We start from the raw sequence: 20,554 nt of genomic DNA, 5'->3' as shown, positions 1-20,554 counted from the left end.
ATACAAAAAAAAGTTTGACAACATGTTTTCAAAAATTAACAATTTCTGTTCTAATATTTAAAGTATGCTATTTAACAATATAGGTCAGAAATCTTGATGTTTTCATTTAAAGAAATATTTGCCCTATGAAAGGGCTAAAAAAGTTTGTAATATATTTTCCTTTAGGTATATAAAAGCATATTCTCCACAGCATTTTGATGAAGATATCAATAAGTGAAATAATTTATTACACATATATTAATTTTAAAAAAATATTTCAATCAAGAATAATTAAATTAACTGTACTTGAGAACATACTCAACATTCATAGCCACAATAGTTTTCTTCCAACGTAGTATTCTACCGAGGTAACAACCACAGGGGCGGGTCAGACTAAGACACTCATATATGTTCACACATAAAAGGAAGCTTTGCCATAGTTTAATACAAATAGGATCACTTTGTGCTGTTTCTCTACCAGTGTATTTCAATCAGAAATACAAGTACCTGTCATCAGCAAATTGTAAGCCTCTTGTTTGGAGATCTTCCCATGGAACCATCTTAACAAAGATGAAGAGAAAAATTAGAAAGCAAGATTACCAGCTCTCTTTTTTGGCTGTGGTGACATCCAAGGCTCTGGCACCTATGAATTGACCTTTATTTAAAAAGGCCTAATACATATAGATGAGATAACCAATGATTATGCCACTTAATGATTCTGTTCTACCAAAGCATGAAAGAACTAATATTAACACGCATATAAATAAATTAATTTCAATTAAAATGTTGAACTCTTGGAGTTGACATTCAAATCCAACTATGTTTAGAGATGAAAATGAATTGTCTAAATGGTAGATAATTTGATAGGCATTATTTGAAGTCAGTCTCATACAGCAATTTACTTGAATTATGAAATCCAAAGCTCAAACAAGGAGGTTAACTACTGTACAGAAAAACTCAAACTGAATTTTGACAGAAGTTGTGGAAATAAAACCCAGCTTTGCTAGACTACTGAATACAAACTGCTTTGATCTCACACCTTGTACCTTCCCAGAGTCCTGTGTCAGTGAAGTGTCCAAAAAAATTCATCAGCCTCTGTCCCGTCTCAGCCTGATACTTACAATTATACAGAACAGCTTAACATGCTACAACTTAATAGCTTACTCTGTCCTTTAAAGGAAAGCTAAAAATATGGCCTTTTTATGTATTAGAAAAGAGCTCTAGTTCCAACTTTCTTTCTATACTACCTTAGAGGGTAATTTCTGGCTACTGGAATGTTCAAAGGAATCACTGTCTCCCCAGGATTCCTCTGAGTGGCACAAATAACTGTGGACAGACAGTATCAAAGCTCCAAGCGTCTGCTACAAACTACTTTGCAAATAAATAAATAAAAAAATCCTACATTTGAAGGCACCCCTACTGCCAAATTGACTAGCAGAACACTAGCAAACAGTAAACAAACAACAAATACACCAGGCATTTTCTTTCTCCTATTAAGATAACAAGAAATGCCTCCTTCAGCCATCAGTCTCTTGGAGACCACAAACTGGGCAACAGAGAAAGCAGCTGGTGCAAATATGGTAGCCAAATGGAGGGCAGATGCAATAATCAAGCCACTAGAAATTTTTTGGAACTTTCTTTTGCAACTCATCTTTACTCCTGAAAATAATCTATCAACAGCTTGACATATCAATACATTGTTGATTCTAAATTGTATTCAATCTTTTAAAAATTTTAAGTATTTAAGCAAACAGAACAAATCTTATAGTCCTCTGGCTTTCTCTTTAAAGCTTAAGTGTTACTACATGAAGCTCAGAGAGACAAGCTGTAACTATCACACTATTTTTCTAATGGTACTTTGCTCTCTCTCCAGCATTTAGAGTTGTGCAGATCTGAGAAAAGGTTACCTCTAAGGCAAACACTATGTTAAAGAAATACTCCATTGTGCATATTTTGGCTGAAAGTGATCATATAGGGACTCATCTAAGATTTTAACACTGCAAAACCCATTAGCAATAAGCATACCTATTACAGGACTCTCTCATGTTAATTATCCATGCATCTTCAGCAGCTAGTATAGAAAAAAAGTCTTGAGATTAAAAAATAAATCTCTTTGGTTCACCTTCCCAAAAGTTGGGAAATCTCATAGCTGAAGTTTACAAACAGTTATGATTGCTTTTAATAACAAAACAAAAATCCTTACATTTTGCCTTCATGTGGATCTTCTTCTCTTCCCTAATGAGAAAATTAACATATTAAGTGCATGACAACAGTACATCTCAGTTAAAAAAAAAAAAACACCAAACTTCATAGGTTAAGATCGTCTGTAGAAAAAAACATTAAGAAGTCTGAGACATTTTTTAACTAAAGGGCTTATTGCAGTTTTATGAAAATAAGTTTTCCTCTTCATTCACTAAGTGGAAATTCAGCCAAAATATGTTATTTCAGAGGATTGCTTCTGTCATGTTTCAAGTCCTTCTTTAGAAGTGGTAACTTTTTTAAACCTCAGCTTTCCTAAGGTTAACTTAACCACTGATACATCAGTCTACAGTTCAATAGTCTCGTACTGCCACTTCAATTTAGCCATTGACATCCTGACACAGATCTGCGAGAAGCATCTGCAGCTAACACTGCTATTAGCAAAACACATGTACTGTGCAGGACAATATTATCAAAGATTTGATAATATTTGACTCCAAAGCAATGCTGAGCTTGTTAAAAAAAAAATATTTTTTTTTTTTTCCCCTTCTGAAGTATATTAAACCATCTGTTCCCCTACAGTAACTGAATTATCTGCAGGTCACCTGGTTAGCTTCCTGAGCCCACACAAGCCCTTCTAGGTATAATTAACTCATCAATACATTTTTAACCCACGCTTCACCCTTAAAAAAAGAGAAAGACCTACCACAACACAAAATTACATTCTGTACAGTTTGTGAATGTTTCATGGTAAATATAAAAAAGAAATGCAGTTAAATGAGTAGCAGATTCTTTACCAGGACAGTCAAGTTTAAGAAACTGCCTGGTAAATTTACAGTACCATTCATTTGTACTTCTCTTTGGACAACACGTGAATAAGCACTTTTTGATACTGAATTAGGCTTAAAGATTTGTTATACTACTTTAAAACGAGTAGATCCAATTACTACGTTTAGAAAAGTACATAACTAGAAAACAGACAATTAAGTGTCACTAGTTTTGGTTTATTTCAATATTATTTTACAAGAAAAATCTAATTCATTTAAGAAATTTGAATATAAAAATTACTTACCACTTCTTCTACCAAGTCTTCTACAATAAGACCTTGCTCATCTGTCCGTAGGTTTGTAACCCACATCCAGCCATCTTCCAATTCATTATGGACAATAAACATGTCTCCTTTAAGGAAACTGAAGAGGGTTACAGTAAGATTTAAATGAGAGATACAATCATAATATAAAGTTTAAGGAACACAATGAATTCTTGAATAAAATTTCTGCAAAATATTTGAGAAAACCTGTTAGTGAAAAATGTATTAATTGATACCCCAAGCACATCATGTGTATTTTTCCTCACAGTTAAGTGGCTACTATATATGAGTATTTATACTTTTGATTTATGTTTAATATCCAATCCAAACTTCAGTCCTGTCAACTTCAAAGTGTGCTAAAGATGTGTAAAACAAAAATAACACCACAACAATATTAAAAGATAGTAATAATTGTTCCTTTGTCAAAAGGAATCATATACTAAACGCAAGTAAAATAATCAGAGATACACACAGAATCACACAGAAACTGATCTTGTATAATAAAAGCCTGTGGAATATCTATTCTTTATGTTCTCGCATATGAAGACAATTACTACAAAGAGAGTACAGAACAGTTACCAGAGAAGCCAGGCAATTAGCTACAAGAAAAGCATAAATAAGAAGTATTAAGCTGTCTAAGGGAGTTTCATTTCTGAAAGGTTAGCATAAGTTACTCCTTATGTGTTATCCCAAACTCAGGTCATATGAAAACCTTTCACTACAGCACAGCAAGACTCCTCAATCAAGTTTGATAATGCATCAGGGCACAGAAAATAGCAATAGTATTGAAGATCATTAACTACTATTTCAGTCCAAAATTACATAGCAAATTTCTACGGCATTTCTCTTATTTGAAGTAGTCTAACAGAAAAGACATTAACTCCAGGATGAAGCAAACGGCAAGAACTAAAGAACAAACAACAACAAACCACTATTGAAAACAAAGAATAAATTCAGCTGCTAATGAACCTAAATCCTAAGAATGGCTGACAGACAGCAAGAGCACCCTCCATCAGCTCTATTACAAAGAACTATACATTAAGTTACTGCATGGAACACAGGCTGAAATTAATCTTGTAATACTTCAAACTTTCTAAATATTAATTATTATATTAAAATTTTAAGTCAAAATTCTCTGAAATGCATAAAGTCCTCAAGAGCATATTAATTTGACCTAGAACAAACTGAGAACATTGGTCCAGCTATGCCATGAACAGAACTATTTTAGCTATGTGTATCTCAAAACCCAAGCACAGAACTCTGCATTTTAGCTATACACTAAAAGAGGGAGAAAAGGTATAATTTTCTACAATTTTTGTTATGATAGTAAAGTAATAAAAAGTTTTCCTCTTAAGTTGGTAGGTGCAATCAGACACTTAATGGACCCAAATTTATCTTTTTTTTCTTACACATAGCAGGAAGCCTTACTTGCAATATGCATTTAGAGTCCCTTCCCTGTCTCACCACCTTCTCACCTGCTTACAAAAACATAATCTCAAAGACAAATGTCTTCACAGCATTCTTTAAAGAGGTCAGATAGGACTGGACTGTGAGCCTTGGGATAAATTTCCATGTCAATGAGGATATAAAGCTCTCATGTATCTTTCTCTATGCCTTAGGATAATACTCCCCAAAACAAGCCAATTTCCAATTCAATTGGTGTGTTAAATCAGCTTATGAAACCAAGACTGTCTGTCTCGATAGAGAGATTAGAAATCACTACAAATCTCTTCCAAATCCTTGTATGTTTCCATCTGAAAACAAAATAATTCTGACATCTCAAGACAGCAGTATCAATTCCAAGTAACCAGCACATGCTCTTCTATTGGATATGGGACTGTTCGTTTTGTTTCCTTTCCACACAGCATCTCATGCAAATGCAAGGTGGGGAGTACAGACAATCCCTAAGAAATTATTGAGGTACCAATGTTAGAAAGGAAGGAAGTAACAGAGAATTAAGAGAATTAACAGAGAAGTATGAGAATATGATAGTTAGGCCTGCAATTCAGTAATCTTTTAAAATCATAAAATTATGGGAGATTACACATTTAAAAGTATCATTTGTTCAATACAGACTCTTTCCAAAAGGAAGGGGAAGGGAGAATCATTCTTGCTCCATTTTATGGAGAGAGAAGTAAAGAGCCCTTAGAAAAAATAGTCACTAAGTTTCTAAGCACAGGTAAGAAATTGAATACTAGAACATTAAAGGCAAAGTTTTTTTAACGTTGCTTCTTTTTTCTTATTTCAAAGAAGGCATTAAATAGACTATTCTTCCATTTATGAGTAGTCAATGCTCACATTCTCTTTCTAGTGGTCAGAATTAGTTTGGCTTGAACTATTTATCTGCTATTAGTTGGTTCTGTGGCAGTTCAGGGAAAAAAGCCTAGCTCATTTATTTCACACACTCATATGAAACATTTCTGCACAGAATTCTTTCATACACAAATTCACCCTCTTGGAGAAAAATGCAGGGCTTTATAAAACATACTTCAAAACTGTATCATTACTAATTTTACTTCTATAAACCTAGTGTAACTTCCCTTACAATTAATACAAACAAATATACCAAGAATAAAACATCTTAATGCTATTTCCAACAACAAAAAAACCCAGAGAGGCATCATCCTTTAACCTAATTGTGTGTTAAGTTTAACATGCAACTGGACAGTATTTGCATATGAACACACACTTAAATCATTACTATTTATAAATACTCTTGAGAATTTCACAACAGCTACTATTATTAAAACTTACCTTATTTCATCAGTTTCTGGCACTTTGGTGTAAGGTAGAATTGCTCGAACTCTCCTTCTGTCCTCCACAGGCTACAATTTAAGAGAAGAAAGCAAAGATAATACTTTTCCGTCTTTCTAGTGTAGAATCCTTCTCCCTAGCATTACGCTATTCTGAGGCAAAGGACTGGTCACAGTCACTTATATCTCCCTTGCCAGTTTTAAATTTTCAAAGCTCAAAACCACTGAGAGCTAGAAAAGCGTAATTCATACAGTTAGCTACAAGAGCTCTCATTTTGTTTCGTCTTCTAGCATGACAGATAATGTATGTTTATCATCTTCAAAATAAATTACCAGTAAGATAATTCCCATAAAAGTGTACTTTTAAACTTTCTGACACTTTGAGTGGAAATTTCCAGAAGTTTAACACTCAGAGACATCTTTATTTAGGTTTTGGGTTTTGTTGGGGGGGAGGGGGGGGGGGCAGGCATTATGCAGTGTTTTGTTTCATTTTAATGACTTACACTGCTTTAAGGATGGGCATGTGAAAGAAGCCCCATTTTCAGAAACCTTGGTTATTTCCAGGACGCATATTTTGAAACCGTTGTTTCATACACAAAATATCACAAAACAGTAGAGGTGACTGTTGTGGTACATACCATTACAGAGTTTACATACCATTACAATGGTGCTCTTTACTAGCAAGAACTGCACATTTTCTTGTTTACCTCTGTTTACTTACAATGCTATTACTACATTTGGAGATAACTGCAACACCTGACATCTAGCCTTCTCATTACACATTGTCATTAAATAGCAATTTTTTTTTTTTTAAATCATTACTTTGTATCAGCAAGAATGCATATTTATATTCCTTATACTTCAAGATATATGCTGAGCCTATGTAGAACTACAGGAAACTTTCTACAGTGCTTTTTCCAAAGAAAACTACAAATGGTGACTAAAGTTACTAACATTTAAGTTATTGGCACTTAAAAATTTTACTATAAAAATTTTAGTACTTGCCTCTGGAGGTGCTACTGGAAATAAGAGCTTTTCCCCTTTCAGCAAACAGGACACATGACTGTAATAACCGATTAGGTCCGAGAGTGAAGCAAAACGACGTCCACCAATGTAATAGTCTCCACACATGGCAATAATCCTGTTAATAAAAAAAAGACGCTTGACATAAGAAAAATTTTTTTGCTACCTTTTTTTTTTAAGAAAAAGGAAATTAAGATAATGTTTAATTTTTAAAGCAGTGTCTACATTCAGCAAAATGCAGTATTACAAGCTCTCCATAAACATGTAAGTGAATCTTAGCTAATTAATATTTCATCAAAAATTGTGGCTATATATTGCATGATACACCAGTATTTTAAGACTCTAAAGGAAGTGCTGATTGACAAAAAACGCCAGTACGTTTGTCAGAACTAAATGAAATTAAACAGAAAAATGTAATTGTGAGTGTCCTGGAAAACTGAAGTAATGCACTAGTAGACATAACAGCATTATTACTTGTATCATGCAGGACATACACCTTTTATGACAGGCTTATATAAATTTCACGAAGTATTAAAATATTTTAAAAATAACTGCACTTGACTGCAAAAACCAAACACCTTCAAAAATCAGTCACCTTCTTACAGTCAGTTTACACATCCATATTAAAAGTTAAGAAATTACTTTGGAATAATCAAAGTATCTCCTTATACTCTACTTACAAATTTGCTAACTAACGGGAAAAAAGCTTACAAAACCATTTCAGTAGTTTAACACAACAAAGAATTCTTATAAAACTGTTGATTTTATTCCTTAAAAGTTGTGTTTTTCTGAAAGTACAGAGATTCATTAATGCATTGTCATATCAAAAAGGGGAAGTACCATGTCTGTTCACATTGCTAGTGACTACAAATTCTAAAAGCAGTCAGAAATTATTTGTTTAGGTAAAAGAGTTAACAGTATTTAAAACGTTCACACTCAAGAGTCATTTGCAAAAGTGAAGAAGTACTTAATCTGAAACAACTTTAGTATTTTTGACCAGACAATCCACAGAAATTATCACATTATGTAAATTGATGACATCAAGCAGATCTGAATTTTTCCAGCAACACAGAGATCAAACAGAAGTCCTGAGCAGCAGCTCACTTGCATTCTTACAAAAATGTAAGAAATTGAGAAACAAATTACCACCAAGCTAAGCAAATTTTGCTGTTAAAAAGAAATTAAAACCTGAAAGCTCATGTTAATTGTCTCTCCAGTTTCCAGAAGAGAGACAAATTATCTTAAGGATATTTCAAAATAAATTACAGTACCAAGAATAAACATATTTGAATTTTCTTAGTGTCCTACTTCACATTTGACCTCTTCACAAAGCTTGTGAAGAAGTCAAAAACAAAAGGCGGGGGGGGCAGGATGGGACACATTCAATTGCCAAGAAACTTATCCTTCATCACAAATGAGTACACTATTTATTGGTTTCTTCCATTTTTACTCTTTGTCTTTAGCAGGTCAGTATTCTGATACATTCCTGCCCAAAAAGTCTTCCTTCTCAGTCAGTTCTTTGAAATAAATTATTTCTCCCAAACAGTGATGTAACATGTATACAAAGATGAATCCTCAGAGATGAAATCTGAAGTTTTTAAGCGTATAGCACTGCAAGGGGAGTCAGAAAACGATATAACTTTAAGGACATAGGATAGATCTTTTGGCTTATTTTCTGTAAGATTCCTTGGTAAATTATTCAATAGAGATTAGGTTCTAAATGAAATTTAGTGTTTCAGATTATTATTTCATCAAGCTTAAATTAAAACTTTCTTCAGAACACTGAGCCAGCAAATACAGAAAGACTTCTGTAATCACAGAAAATTCTGAAGGACAAGATTAAAAGATAAATACCTTCCTTCAAAATATTTTGTACCACTCTGACTTACCAAAAAAAGGTAACACTTCAGTGAAAAAAGGTTTCGTTTTGACAGATTCATATCCTATAAATCAATCATATGCTGCATGAGCATATATGTCTGTATGCAACTTTCAAGAGGCACCGAAAGAATTATAGAGTTTAAGAAACTTTCATCTAAAATGCTGGGATTTCAGTTGCACAGAAATCTAAGAAAAGTTTAGTGTGAAAAATAACACTTTAGAACACAAAATGAGGGACTTTTTTTAGCAATGGAAGTTTCACCCATTCCTGGTAGGCTGCAATTGGCAAAGATCAAGCTTTAGTGGAAACAGCACTTCTAGTCTGTGGGACATAGGAGACCCATCCCTATATTTGGTTGAAATTACATTAAGCCTGCCATTCTTGAGGTTGACAACGTTCTTGAGTGTAACACTTGCCTATATAATAACAAACAAAAATATACACTTGGCAGTCAAAGAATGAAACTGAAAACATGTCCAATCTCTGAAGAACAGTATTAACTAACAAATTAATTCCCTTTGGATATTTATCTCTGTGTGTTTTATGGATCTCGGAATGAAAGATTCTTTAAGGTTTGAAAATATTGTAAGGACCCTTTCCTTAGGGAATCGGAAATCATTAGACTATTTTCTACCTGAGTTGCCCGAAACACTTTTATGGTGGGCATGAACCAATTGTCAATTGCCTGATACTGGCTTCAAAAGGAGAAGTTATTAACAATAATTCTGGACTCTAAAACAGCACTAGAAAGCAAGTATTAGCACAGTTTACTTTTCTGCTACTGCTACACAGTAACTGGTTCCCAAACAAGTATCAGTACAGCTGAGAAGCTGAAACTGATAGCTCAGATGGCAAGATGCAAACATGCGATACTATTTGTGTGCTATATTGTCTGTACTTAAGAGAATTATGCCTTCATGTCAATGGTAGATCAGGACCTCTGAACCACACTTCATCACACAGCAGATGCAACCAAAAACTCCCTGCATTTGCAAACCATGCACATAGTGGCTCACATGTTGGTGTTCTGGATAATTCCCACTTTCAGACGTTGAAGAATTTGCTTTGAAATTGTTTGTTGCTATCAAGACAACTGACAGATTTCTTTAAAAAAATCAGTACAAAATTTAAAAAGAAAAAACAGTAAAAAAAATTTTAAAAAGCAGTAAAGGAAATCTTTTTACTGCTGAAGAAACATTTGCCTTCCTGTTTGGTAAAGATGAACATTACACTGCAGCACTCCACTTGCTGACTAACCTTCAAGCTCTTCTCAGAATACATCTCATTTACACTAAAGAATAAATGAACTTACTAATATACACAGTTTGGCAATGGTAAAATAATCCTAGTTACAACTTTATCTGAAGAGCTACTTGTATTTAGAACAACTAATTCTAACACATACTGAAAGCTATTTCCAGCAAACCTTCGGATTATTAAATACATAATCTCTTTGTTTCTTCTTGGGGTTTTGGTTTTTGGGGTTTTTTTGAGGTTTTTTCCCCTCAAAATTAAGGAAGCAACCAGATGTGCTAGCACTTCAAGTATGTCCTGTGAGCTGTAATGGCTACCACAGAACAGACTCAAAACCATCTCCTTGACTGACTAATGAAGCCTGCATGTTGCTTTCAGTCTATTCACAATCACTTTAGACAGGCTTCTCTATCCAGATGTTTTGGTTTCCTCACATTTTTGTTCTTTAGTCTATAAAGTAGTTTTTAAGCAGCATATTTTAAAACAATTAAACACAAGTAAAAAGCTGTACCATGCAAGAATAAAGAGTCAAAAATATTCAATTATAATACAATTATTGTTTTCTGTTTGTACTCTTGTGTTCTAAAACCGAAAACAAACAGATTACAGTATTTTAGAATGAAACATTTAATTCTCACCTAAAATGATTGACATTTGTTTTACTAAGGAATGAAAGCACAAATGAACCTGGTCTCCGATCACTCTCTCGAATAAGGTAACTTCCAGGTTTTCCCGCTTGTCGAAGACGTTCTTCTGCAATTGTTCTGTCAAGTTTTCCATGATACCACCTGAGAAAAGAATAACAATGGGCGCCCTTAGAACTTCAGGTTTCTGTTTATTCTGACAGAATAGACCTATGAAACTAACAAAAGCTTTTAGTCAAAACTGATGTAACACCAAATCTTTGTTTCAAAGTTATCACATCTTTACATGTTCAACCTCCCAGTTTACTTATTTCCAATAAACGCTATTTTTAAGACAGCATAGTTTTTCAGATAACCTGCTTCTCCCAACCAACCATCCCAAGGGGCAGAGGCTCTATACATATCATCAGCTTTTCTCTCCTCCCTAACTTGCTTATTTTAAATAAACAGAACCAGAGGTGACTAATCTGACTTGGAAGACTGTTGTATTTTAAGCCTACACAGGCTTCAGTTCAGGCAGGATTTTCCAAAAGCATAAACTGAGAAGTGAATTGTAACAACCTGTTTCTCAGCTGACACAGATACTGCTGTAACAAAGCCTGCACTAAACTGGAGTGACAGCACTCACCAGACCACCATCCAGCCCTGAAACAGTCTTTCCTAATCACAGTGCGTATCCTATCAATTAAAACCAAGTGCAGATGCATGGCAAATCACTGACTGCAAAATATGACAAAGGAACACTTCAGCCTAAAGTAAAGGTTAGACTGTTACCATCCAAGCATTCATTCGGCTTACCTCAGTTTGTTTACACAGCTTTCGTCAGAACATTAGTTCTACTCCAAATGATCAAGTACTAGTTTTTTGTTGTTGTTTTTTTTTTTTTTTTTAAAAAAAAAAAAAAGGCAGCAATGGAGAGCACCATTCAAATATAAAGCCAAGCATTGTTCTCATCACCTTCACAAAGCCACAGCACGTTCCGGAGCTACATACTGTAATAATTTATTAGCTCTGCATCCATCAACTAACTATGCTCGATTCAACCTTTAATTTCTACATTCAAGAAAACATCAGCTTCCATACAGCCACTGTTTTAGACAATTTAAATCATTTACCACTTCAGACCATTTGCCTTTTAGTTCTAACCGTTCACATATATCTTGCAAGAGTCACAAAAATGCATTTTGGAAGAGGTATGTAAATGACCTTTTGAACTAATATATGAAAGAATACAAAAAATTACACAGATTACAGTTCAAAAAAAAAAAAAAAAAAAAAAGAATAGCTGGGCTGTTGATAAAATCTGACCAGAAGCATTTTTTTCCTACAAAATGGAAGCAAGATAGACTAAACCGATAAACATCATGTATAACAGCAGAAGCAGCACCAGCTTAGATACTGTTTACCCTGGCAAAGCTGTGTGCTTGCTACTATAGCTCTCCTTTGCTTCTCTTCCTCATCCTGATCAAAACAAGTTAAACCAGAAAAAGCGCTGTTGTGTCTGTACAACATAAAGCACTTGAGGCTGCTGCAGGCCGAATTATGTTAGTGAGATCCTGTCTCATCCCATTCCAGAGCAACGCAGCCTCGCAGACAGAAACCTGCCGCTTAAAGATGGTCTGCAAAAAAGTGGATCACACTACCCCTGCCGAGAGGGTCCTTCAGGAAATGAAACAAAATCAAGACCGTCTATTTTGAAGCACCCAGGATGAAATATGCTGCTTGTCAGTGTGCACAGCACGGCTGAAACCCGAGTTTGCTCATTCCCAGCACATGTCACAACCACCCAGCTTTGCTATTCTGGATAGACTGACTTTCACGAAGTAAGAAACTCCCCAGAGACCCAAGAAACCTTCCTGATCAAGAAATTCTTTGAAACCAACATTCCATGAAGCCTATTTTAAACTAACAATAGGTTCACTAAGCTTTTATTTGTTCCTATTTGTCACCCACTTGAGAAAAATAATCTTAACTCTATTGAGGCACATTGCATTACAATGCCAAACTTAAAGGCATATTTTCGAAATGGGGAAGGTGGGAGTGTTAATAAGGATGCAAATTACTAATAAAAATGTACTAGGAAAACAAAAAGGCAGGATTACTTGCAAACAAAACACTCAACTTTTCTGTAAGGGACCGGGATTTCTTATAATGATAGCACAAACTTGGGTGCTCAAATTTTAAGAACAGAAGCTTTGAAGAAAGAGGACACCCTCCTTGCCAGTGACAGCAATATATATATATACTGGTATACCCCACATATTGGATATCACTTCCTCTAACGCTGAGCAGGCTATATATATTCTCTCCCATTCAACGGTTTTATATCAAGCATAACAGAAGACATTTATTACCAAGTAAAGTAGAAGCAGGGTTAAAAATTATTGCTCCCCCATTTCAGAAAAGGTTTGTTTTCTGAAATAAAAATTTCTAATTAACTTCTAAGTGCAATTAAATTCTGTGTCACTGAGCACATAGTTGAAATATTAACAGCTGATACAAAATGCACTGTATTTTAGTGCTCGCTATGCGTTAGTGTAATGCACAAATTAGTCTCCACCACTAGCTACAGCAATAAGCATTAACACTAAATTTAACTACCAACTGATACGAAGATACAAATGGCAGTAAAGCACTCAATATTGAGCAATGATAGCAGAAAACAGCTCAAGTGATATCCTCAGGAAGCCTCTGTAGATAGCACACATCTTTAAAAAACAGGATACACACTGAAGTACAAGCTTTTAAGATACCGTTAGAGCATGCAAAATGCTTCTTGGGAAATAACTGCATTTTTCTAGAGAGCAGAGTTTCATCACTAGACAGAACCACTTTATTCAAGCAATATACAGCATAAGAGCATTGAAAGACTTCATTTTTAGAAATGCACGTTATATTTCATTCAGCTATCACCTGTTTGCAATATTACATGAAGATGCACTCTGCAACTTTTCATCATTATCTTCAAGTAGTTTGATAGTAAATAGTAAAGACTATTTTACAAAATTGCAGGACTCAATCTGATTTAAGGGTATCAAGTGCTCAATTAAGGAGCGGCATTATCTTGTTTTTAATACTTCTGTTAAAAGATTGTGGGAATTTTTGCTTTGAAATACATCCATAGATGAATTTTTCTGTGAATATTGGCTAATGTTATTGAGCACAAACTCATACTAGTGAAAAATGTTAAGATCACTTATGCTGTATTACCAGTTATAAAGGAATATCCAATACTTAATGTTATCCAAAGAAGATACAAGAGAAATGACTGACTACAGAACCTGCCCTGCTCCTTATAATTTCATCAGAGAATAGAGTGCAGAACACTTTGAAAGACAGGACCAGGCTATCATAAATTCCGAAATAAAATAAATCCCAGATCCTCTGGCTTTAACCCTCAATGAGGTATCTCAGCAAAACTTGAGTTCAGTGTTTCTGCAAAAATACATCACAAGAAACTACCTTTCCCTCTTCGGAGACTCTGCACCGTTTCAAGTTTTATAGGTCAAGATCAACAACTTCAGCATTTTTAACACTTCAAGTTTAAATGTGCTCACAATTAGAAGCAAAGCTTAACCAGATCTCTCGTTTTACATCAAATACAGCTTCTGCACAGACATAAAAGGGAGTCCTACCTACAGTGCACTACCAGTCTCATGAAAGGAATTAGGGTTTGGACAGGAGGCTATCAAATAAAAAACCTGCCTAGCTGTTCGTAAGTATAAAGTTGCCTCTGTGGCTGTGACTTATCAAATGTGTGCACTCAAAACCATAACTCACTACCACTTAGATGTATATCCTCCATCATTGCCGAAGACAAGATCCCTATCACTTCTAGTCAGTCACCCCTGCTTGCTTGCCTAGTCCTACCTAGGAACACCTTCATATTTCTAACATTAACTTTGCAAATTTTTTAAACGCGGACAATCCACTACTTTCATGGTCTTTTGAGCAAACATAATTAAATGACATTCTGAATCACAGCTAGTACCCTGACAACACAATAGCTATTATGAGATGCATTAAAAAGAGAAAACACAAGTAGCCTTGCAACAGAATGTTATGGAGCAATTAAACTGTAAAATATCTTACCGACTATAGATCCCAATTTAGGTGGTTTTTTCCATGACCACTCATTTAACTGCTGTAACAAACTTGCACACGTGTTACCTAAATTGTGACCTTTATTTTGCTTCTACCAGCATACCAATAATAAACTTCCATGTTTCACAAACCAGTCAGAAGCTGTGCAAGAAAACACTCCTATCTGCCAGTTTAAATCAAAAGCAGCAGGTTCAAATCTCCAACCCTATGTATCACAATCTTAATTATAAAAAACAGACAGAATACAGACACAATGACATCACAAACAGCTTATATATACACACAAGCAACATACAGCTGCGTAGGAGAATGGTCCCGACGCTAGAGCGAGAGCCACATCGTGTGGCTGACAGCCATAAGTCAAGTCAGGAACCTCATGAAATGAGTTGCACTGCAGTAAGAGCTGTTACCTCCGGCCTGCAAACAAGAGCTCCTTAATTCTCCCTGGCTCCATGGAAGATGCTGGGTAGCAGACACCCAGTCACACCAGCCTCATCAGGCCCAACCAGCACTTTCTACTCTGAGCAGGAATGCAACTACATTGCATCCCTTTAGCAAGCTCACGGTACAGTAACAGGACTTTTGGCCCCCAATATGGACGCACCACAAGGTCCATGCAAGGCACAGGCTGTTCACAAAGAGGTAGCAGATGGTGAATTTACCATCTGGAAGGAGGCAGCTGCTATTGTGTGTGGAAGCATGTCACATTGTTCAACCAAATCCTTTTATTTACATATTTCCTTTTTACATGTGGGAAAAGCAAATATTACAAAGCTTTGTTGTTCCACTAAAGGATTCTGCTGTTACAGTACGATGCAATTTTTACTTAGGAACACAGTAGGTTAGGGAGGAGTGAACACAGGAGAAAGTGCTGAAGCGGAGTAAAAGTGGTTTTCAGCAACTTAGTACAAGCGTAGATGTTGATAATAGCTGCAGACCGCTCTATTTCTGTCTGGAAAAAAGTTATGGTGCACAGGAAAAAGTCATCAAATGCCATATCCACTTCACTCAAAGCTCTTCTTGGCCATACCTTGCTGCTTCAACAAAACCCATAAGAAGAATGGAGAACATCTAGGAGTCATGGTCAGAGCTCCCCTTCTATCAATTCAGTCTCTGCCTTAGTACCTTTCACACATTACAGATTCTTGTTATCACCTCCTGAGACTATGTGAGCTCTGTCCCCATTAGAAGCAAAAGAGAGCAAAGATTATTACCTCGAACTGGGAAAATCCTCAATTTCAAACGGCACACAGAAATCTCAAGTACAGTTTCATGAAGACAGAAGAGAAAAGAAACACAACAAAATATCCTGTATTCTTATTTGTTTCTTCTTATCCTGTTAACACCAACCATCCCCTCTCAAGCTTTCCATCTGAAGACTTGATGTTCCTATTCACTGTTCAAGTTTTATTTCAGTCTTACAGTTTCTCTCAGCCTAGAATGTATTCTTAGTTTTACCATTTTTAACCAGACTCTGCCTTTTAACAATTTATCCCCCATCTCTGTCAGATTTGTAAGGCTGCATTACTTCCTTTATGCACCTTATTTGTAGGGATTAAATTAAGGTAAATTTCACTCAGACTTTACTAAATTCACATCCTTCTTCTCTCTTGTTAGTTACTGTTCAGCAGTTACCAATTTTTGACCAAGTCTCTGCAGTTCTCCACATCACAAAGAACTTCCTGCCACAAAAAGCTCTGCAAATATGTATCAACTACTACACTGGATGCACCCTTAAGATAATGAAATGAGCAGAAACTAACTTGTAGCCAACTAAGTGTTCTTTGTCCAGTATGCATGAAATTGAGTGTTACATACTCTTCCAGGAAAGGAGGGAGGGATTTTTATCCCTTTTGCATCCCTATGCATTTTTCTAAGAGGCGGTACAATGCATGTAAGTATACCCATGTAAGCCTAATGAAGAATAATTCTGCTTTTCTCCTTTGACAGTTCCAAAACCCCTTAGAAACAGCATGTGGAAAACTGAACCATGCTGCACTTCAAGACCAGGAACCAGCCAACTAACGTGGAAAGTCACTACCACAGGCACTCCTTGGTATACCAGCTGCGCCAGCCTGTTAACTGTGGGACTTGCACACACCTCCAAAAGAAACTGTTCAGTTTCAGCAGAGTTTACATCAGCTCTGAGCTAGAACAAAACAGATCAATCAAAAACCTCAGTACATCTTAACAAAAAGACTATGCAGAGATGAAAGAGCAAGATAAGCATACAGTTAAAAAGGAATACATTTAAATAACTTCACTAAGGAAAGAAAGGTCCTGTAAGTTTCATTTGCTGTAACAAACAATGCTATAAGCTTTAAAAGAGACAAAGATGTGACAACAACATAATATCCAACATAGCCAAAGATTTCTTCCAATCCTACCTGATATATATTTACTGAAAAGAAGACTGATTGCCTATCATTTTTGCAAGAGCCACCAATAAGCAGGTGAAATATAGCTAAACTGGCTGAAAAACAGCTCTTGAAACAGCTTGGATTTTCTTACTGAAGGATCAGCTCAGGGAAGTGAATTCTGGAACTCATTAAAGTTTTTAGCAAGAAGCTTCCCACTTTTACATGCTTCCTACTTGTGCCCTCAGGTCAAAAATACGCCTTTTTCTGTTTGAACTAAGCATAACTACTACAGAAACAACGTTAATACTGCTACACAAATCAGCAGATACTCTTTAGCAATAATTAAGGAATTTCTAAGATGTTGTTCATCTTGTCTGCCATTAACTTCATTAAATGTACCAGAGGCTCCTTTACCTCTCTCCTCCTCCTTGCACCTCATCCTCTCTAACCAAGCACAGGTTTTTGTTTTGTGCTCCACTCTCATCTCCTCTTGCAAGCTGGAATGCTTCCCTAGAGAGGTGCATCGCGCCCATGGATAGATAACTGCTTCTATAACGAGAAAACCCTGACAGTTATACACTAGAAATCACAGATAGGTACAATGCCTGAATTAAAAGATGTCCAATACTTTCCACAAGCACTAGGAACAACAGTGGGGGAATATAACCTAGAGAGTACAATCCATACACAACAAATCCAACAGCATGACCTAAAAGAACTGTGTGTACAACTAAGAAAAGAAATAAACCCCTGTTTCTAGACTTGAATATAGAATGAGATGATTACTACAGAGGCTTGGTAACATTTTGCTTTTGGAGGAATAGAGACATTTCTCTAGCATCCCTTTTATTGCCAAGGAGATGACAGAACAAAACCAAATCTCTCCACAGATGCTTAGAAAGCACAAAAATCTATGCAAGAAAAAATCTGGGGAAAAGGTGTGGTTTGAACAAGATAATGCAAGCAATTCCTTAATCTTCCAGATTAAGCAAGTATCCAAGCTTGAATCTTGTAACATCTCCAGTGTTACTCTACTAACAGATGGCAATATAAAAAGGCAATTGACTGATTTATGGTTACTCTTAAATTTCATATATAGAAAAAGATGATGCAATTTATCTATAAAATAACCATACAAAATCCAATAAATAAGCCACAGACAGAATATCCTTTTGTGCTTGTCCTACATACAGGTGAACATTTACATACATACACATAATTTTACAGAAAGCAAGAGGTGGACTTAAAATATTAACAATTAAAAAAAGAGACCAACATTTTAGAAAAACTTCTTACACAAATCTACACAGAATTACCATATGATTCCTGAGCTGATTATCAAAGGTTGTCTAAACCTACATGGTTTCTGGAAACTACTCCAGAAAAGAAAGCGGTGTACTCTGCAAGGGGAAATTCATAGAAGAAACCCTTGTCCAAATATCAGTAAGTAGCTATTAATAAGAAAATCATATACCCACCCCTGCTGAGCCAATGACAGTAATCCTTAGCAGAAAACTAACATTTTAAACATTCCCATGTAGTTACATACTCAACTTCACCAAATATAGTTACATACAGCCAACATCTCAACGCTAACATTAACTGGACAAACTGGCAAGATACAGACTGGATGGGTGGTCTGCAAAATGGGTAGGAAACTGGCTCACGGGCCACATTCAGAGTGTGGTGATCAGTGGGTTGTACTCTGGCTGGCAGCCTGTCACAAGTGGGGTCCCCCAGGGACCGATACTGGGCCCCATGCTGTTCAGTATCTTCATAAATGAGCTGGATGATGGGATTGAAAGCACCCTCACCAAGTTTGCTGATAACACCAGATTGGGTGGCGAGGTGGACACGTCAGAAGGGAGAGCCATCTTACAGAGAGACCTGGGCAGCTGGAAGAGTGGGCTAGCAAGAACGGTATGAAGTTTAACAAAGACAAATGCAAGGTCCTGCACCTGGGTCAGAATAACCAAAGAGCCCAGTCCAGGCTGGGATCTGTGTGGCTGGAAGCAGCCTTGCTGAGACAGACCTGGGGGTCCTGGTGGACAACAAGATGAACCGGACTCAGCAGTGTGCCACTACAGCAACAAAGGCAGATCGGACCCTGGGCTGCATCCAGAGGGGCATTGCTGGCAGAGATAGAGACGTCATCATCCCACTCTACCCAGCTGTCAGGCCATACGTGGAGTACTGTGTCCAGTTCTGGCCCCCGCAATTCAAGAAAGATGCAGACAGACTGGAGAGGATCCACAGGAGTGCCATGAGATGATCAAAGGGATGGAGAACCTGCCCATGAGGAAAGACTGAAGGAGTTAGGTCTCTTCTCCCTGGAGAAGGCTCAGGGTGGACTCACCACAGTATTCCAGTACTTAAATTTTTTTTACAGTGAGAACAATAATTTCTTGGAACAAACTACCCAGGGATGTGGTAGAGCCCCCATCACTGGCGGTTATCAAGATGCAATTGGACAGGGTGCTAGGTAATCTCAACTACGCTCCCTTTCCCACAAAAGGCTGGGCCAAATGATCTTTCAAGGTCCCTCCCAACCTGGACTGGTTTATGGTTCTATGATTCTATATATTCCAACCCTGATGAAACTGTATACTTAAAAATCCCAATTAGCACTTGAGGATTAATAACTATTACTACTTCAGTTTAACAAAAAAGGAAACCCTAACAAAAGAAACCTGATTTAGTATGAAGCTGGCCTGAGCAGCAGCTGAAAATACCAAAATCTGAAGATGAAAATTACTTTTTCAGGTCCTGATCATAAGAAGAATCAGACTGCAAACTTACCACAACACTGACTGGGTACAGCAAGTGTCCTGGCAACCTCCATACTCCTTTCCTGAAATATGACTGGAGCTTTCAAGTTAATTTGGCAACACTGGTTTGTATACATTAATTTGTACACATTAATAATTGTAATAAAAAGATAACTTAGAAAGAAAAGGTTAGACATTCCAAGCAAATTTATTAAATATTTAAGCAGCACCATTAGCTATCCTAGAAAGAATTCTTGTTTTTAAAAAGCAAATTCTTGAGCTTTTACAGCTGAAATTAGGAGATCTGCCTATGCAGAAAATAATGAAATACTCTGTTTACCCACCTAAAGATTTCTTGTACTGTCCTTTACAGTCTTCCCTATTAGCTGCTGCCACTGACGTGATTCCTGTCTACTTCAAGTAACAATTTTCAGCAAATAGGTCCTGTATCACTGATCCTCAACTATAAACATCATATTTATACATATACAGAATTAC

General features: G+C 36.2%; 1 protein-coding gene across 1 annotated transcript in view; it reads right to left on the bottom strand.

Annotated features, from left to right (window-relative positions):
• RASA1 (RAS p21 protein activator 1) overlaps positions 1–20,554 on the bottom strand; it is a 68,329-nt gene that overhangs the window by 40,128 nt on the left and 7,647 nt on the right. Inside the window, exons 2-7 of the mRNA XM_072860723.1 lie at positions 10,819–10,968; positions 7,027–7,162; positions 6,023–6,093; positions 3,251–3,368; positions 2,183–2,214; positions 487–539 (exon numbers count right to left, since the gene is read on the bottom strand). Coding sequence (XP_072716824.1) covers positions 487–539; positions 2,183–2,214; positions 3,251–3,368; positions 6,023–6,093; positions 7,027–7,162; positions 10,819–10,968 — 560 coding nt within the window. The remainder of the gene's footprint in view (positions 1–486; positions 540–2,182; positions 2,215–3,250; positions 3,369–6,022; positions 6,094–7,026; positions 7,163–10,818; positions 10,969–20,554) is intronic.

Source organism: Ciconia boyciana, chromosome 4 (genome assembly GCF_034638445.1).
Source record: "Ciconia boyciana chromosome 4, ASM3463844v1, whole genome shotgun sequence".
NCBI lineage: Eukaryota > Metazoa > Chordata > Aves > Ciconiiformes > Ciconiidae > Ciconia > Ciconia boyciana.
The sequence above is the reverse complement of the archived record's forward strand: the minus strand, read 5'-3'. Positions and strand labels throughout refer to the sequence as shown.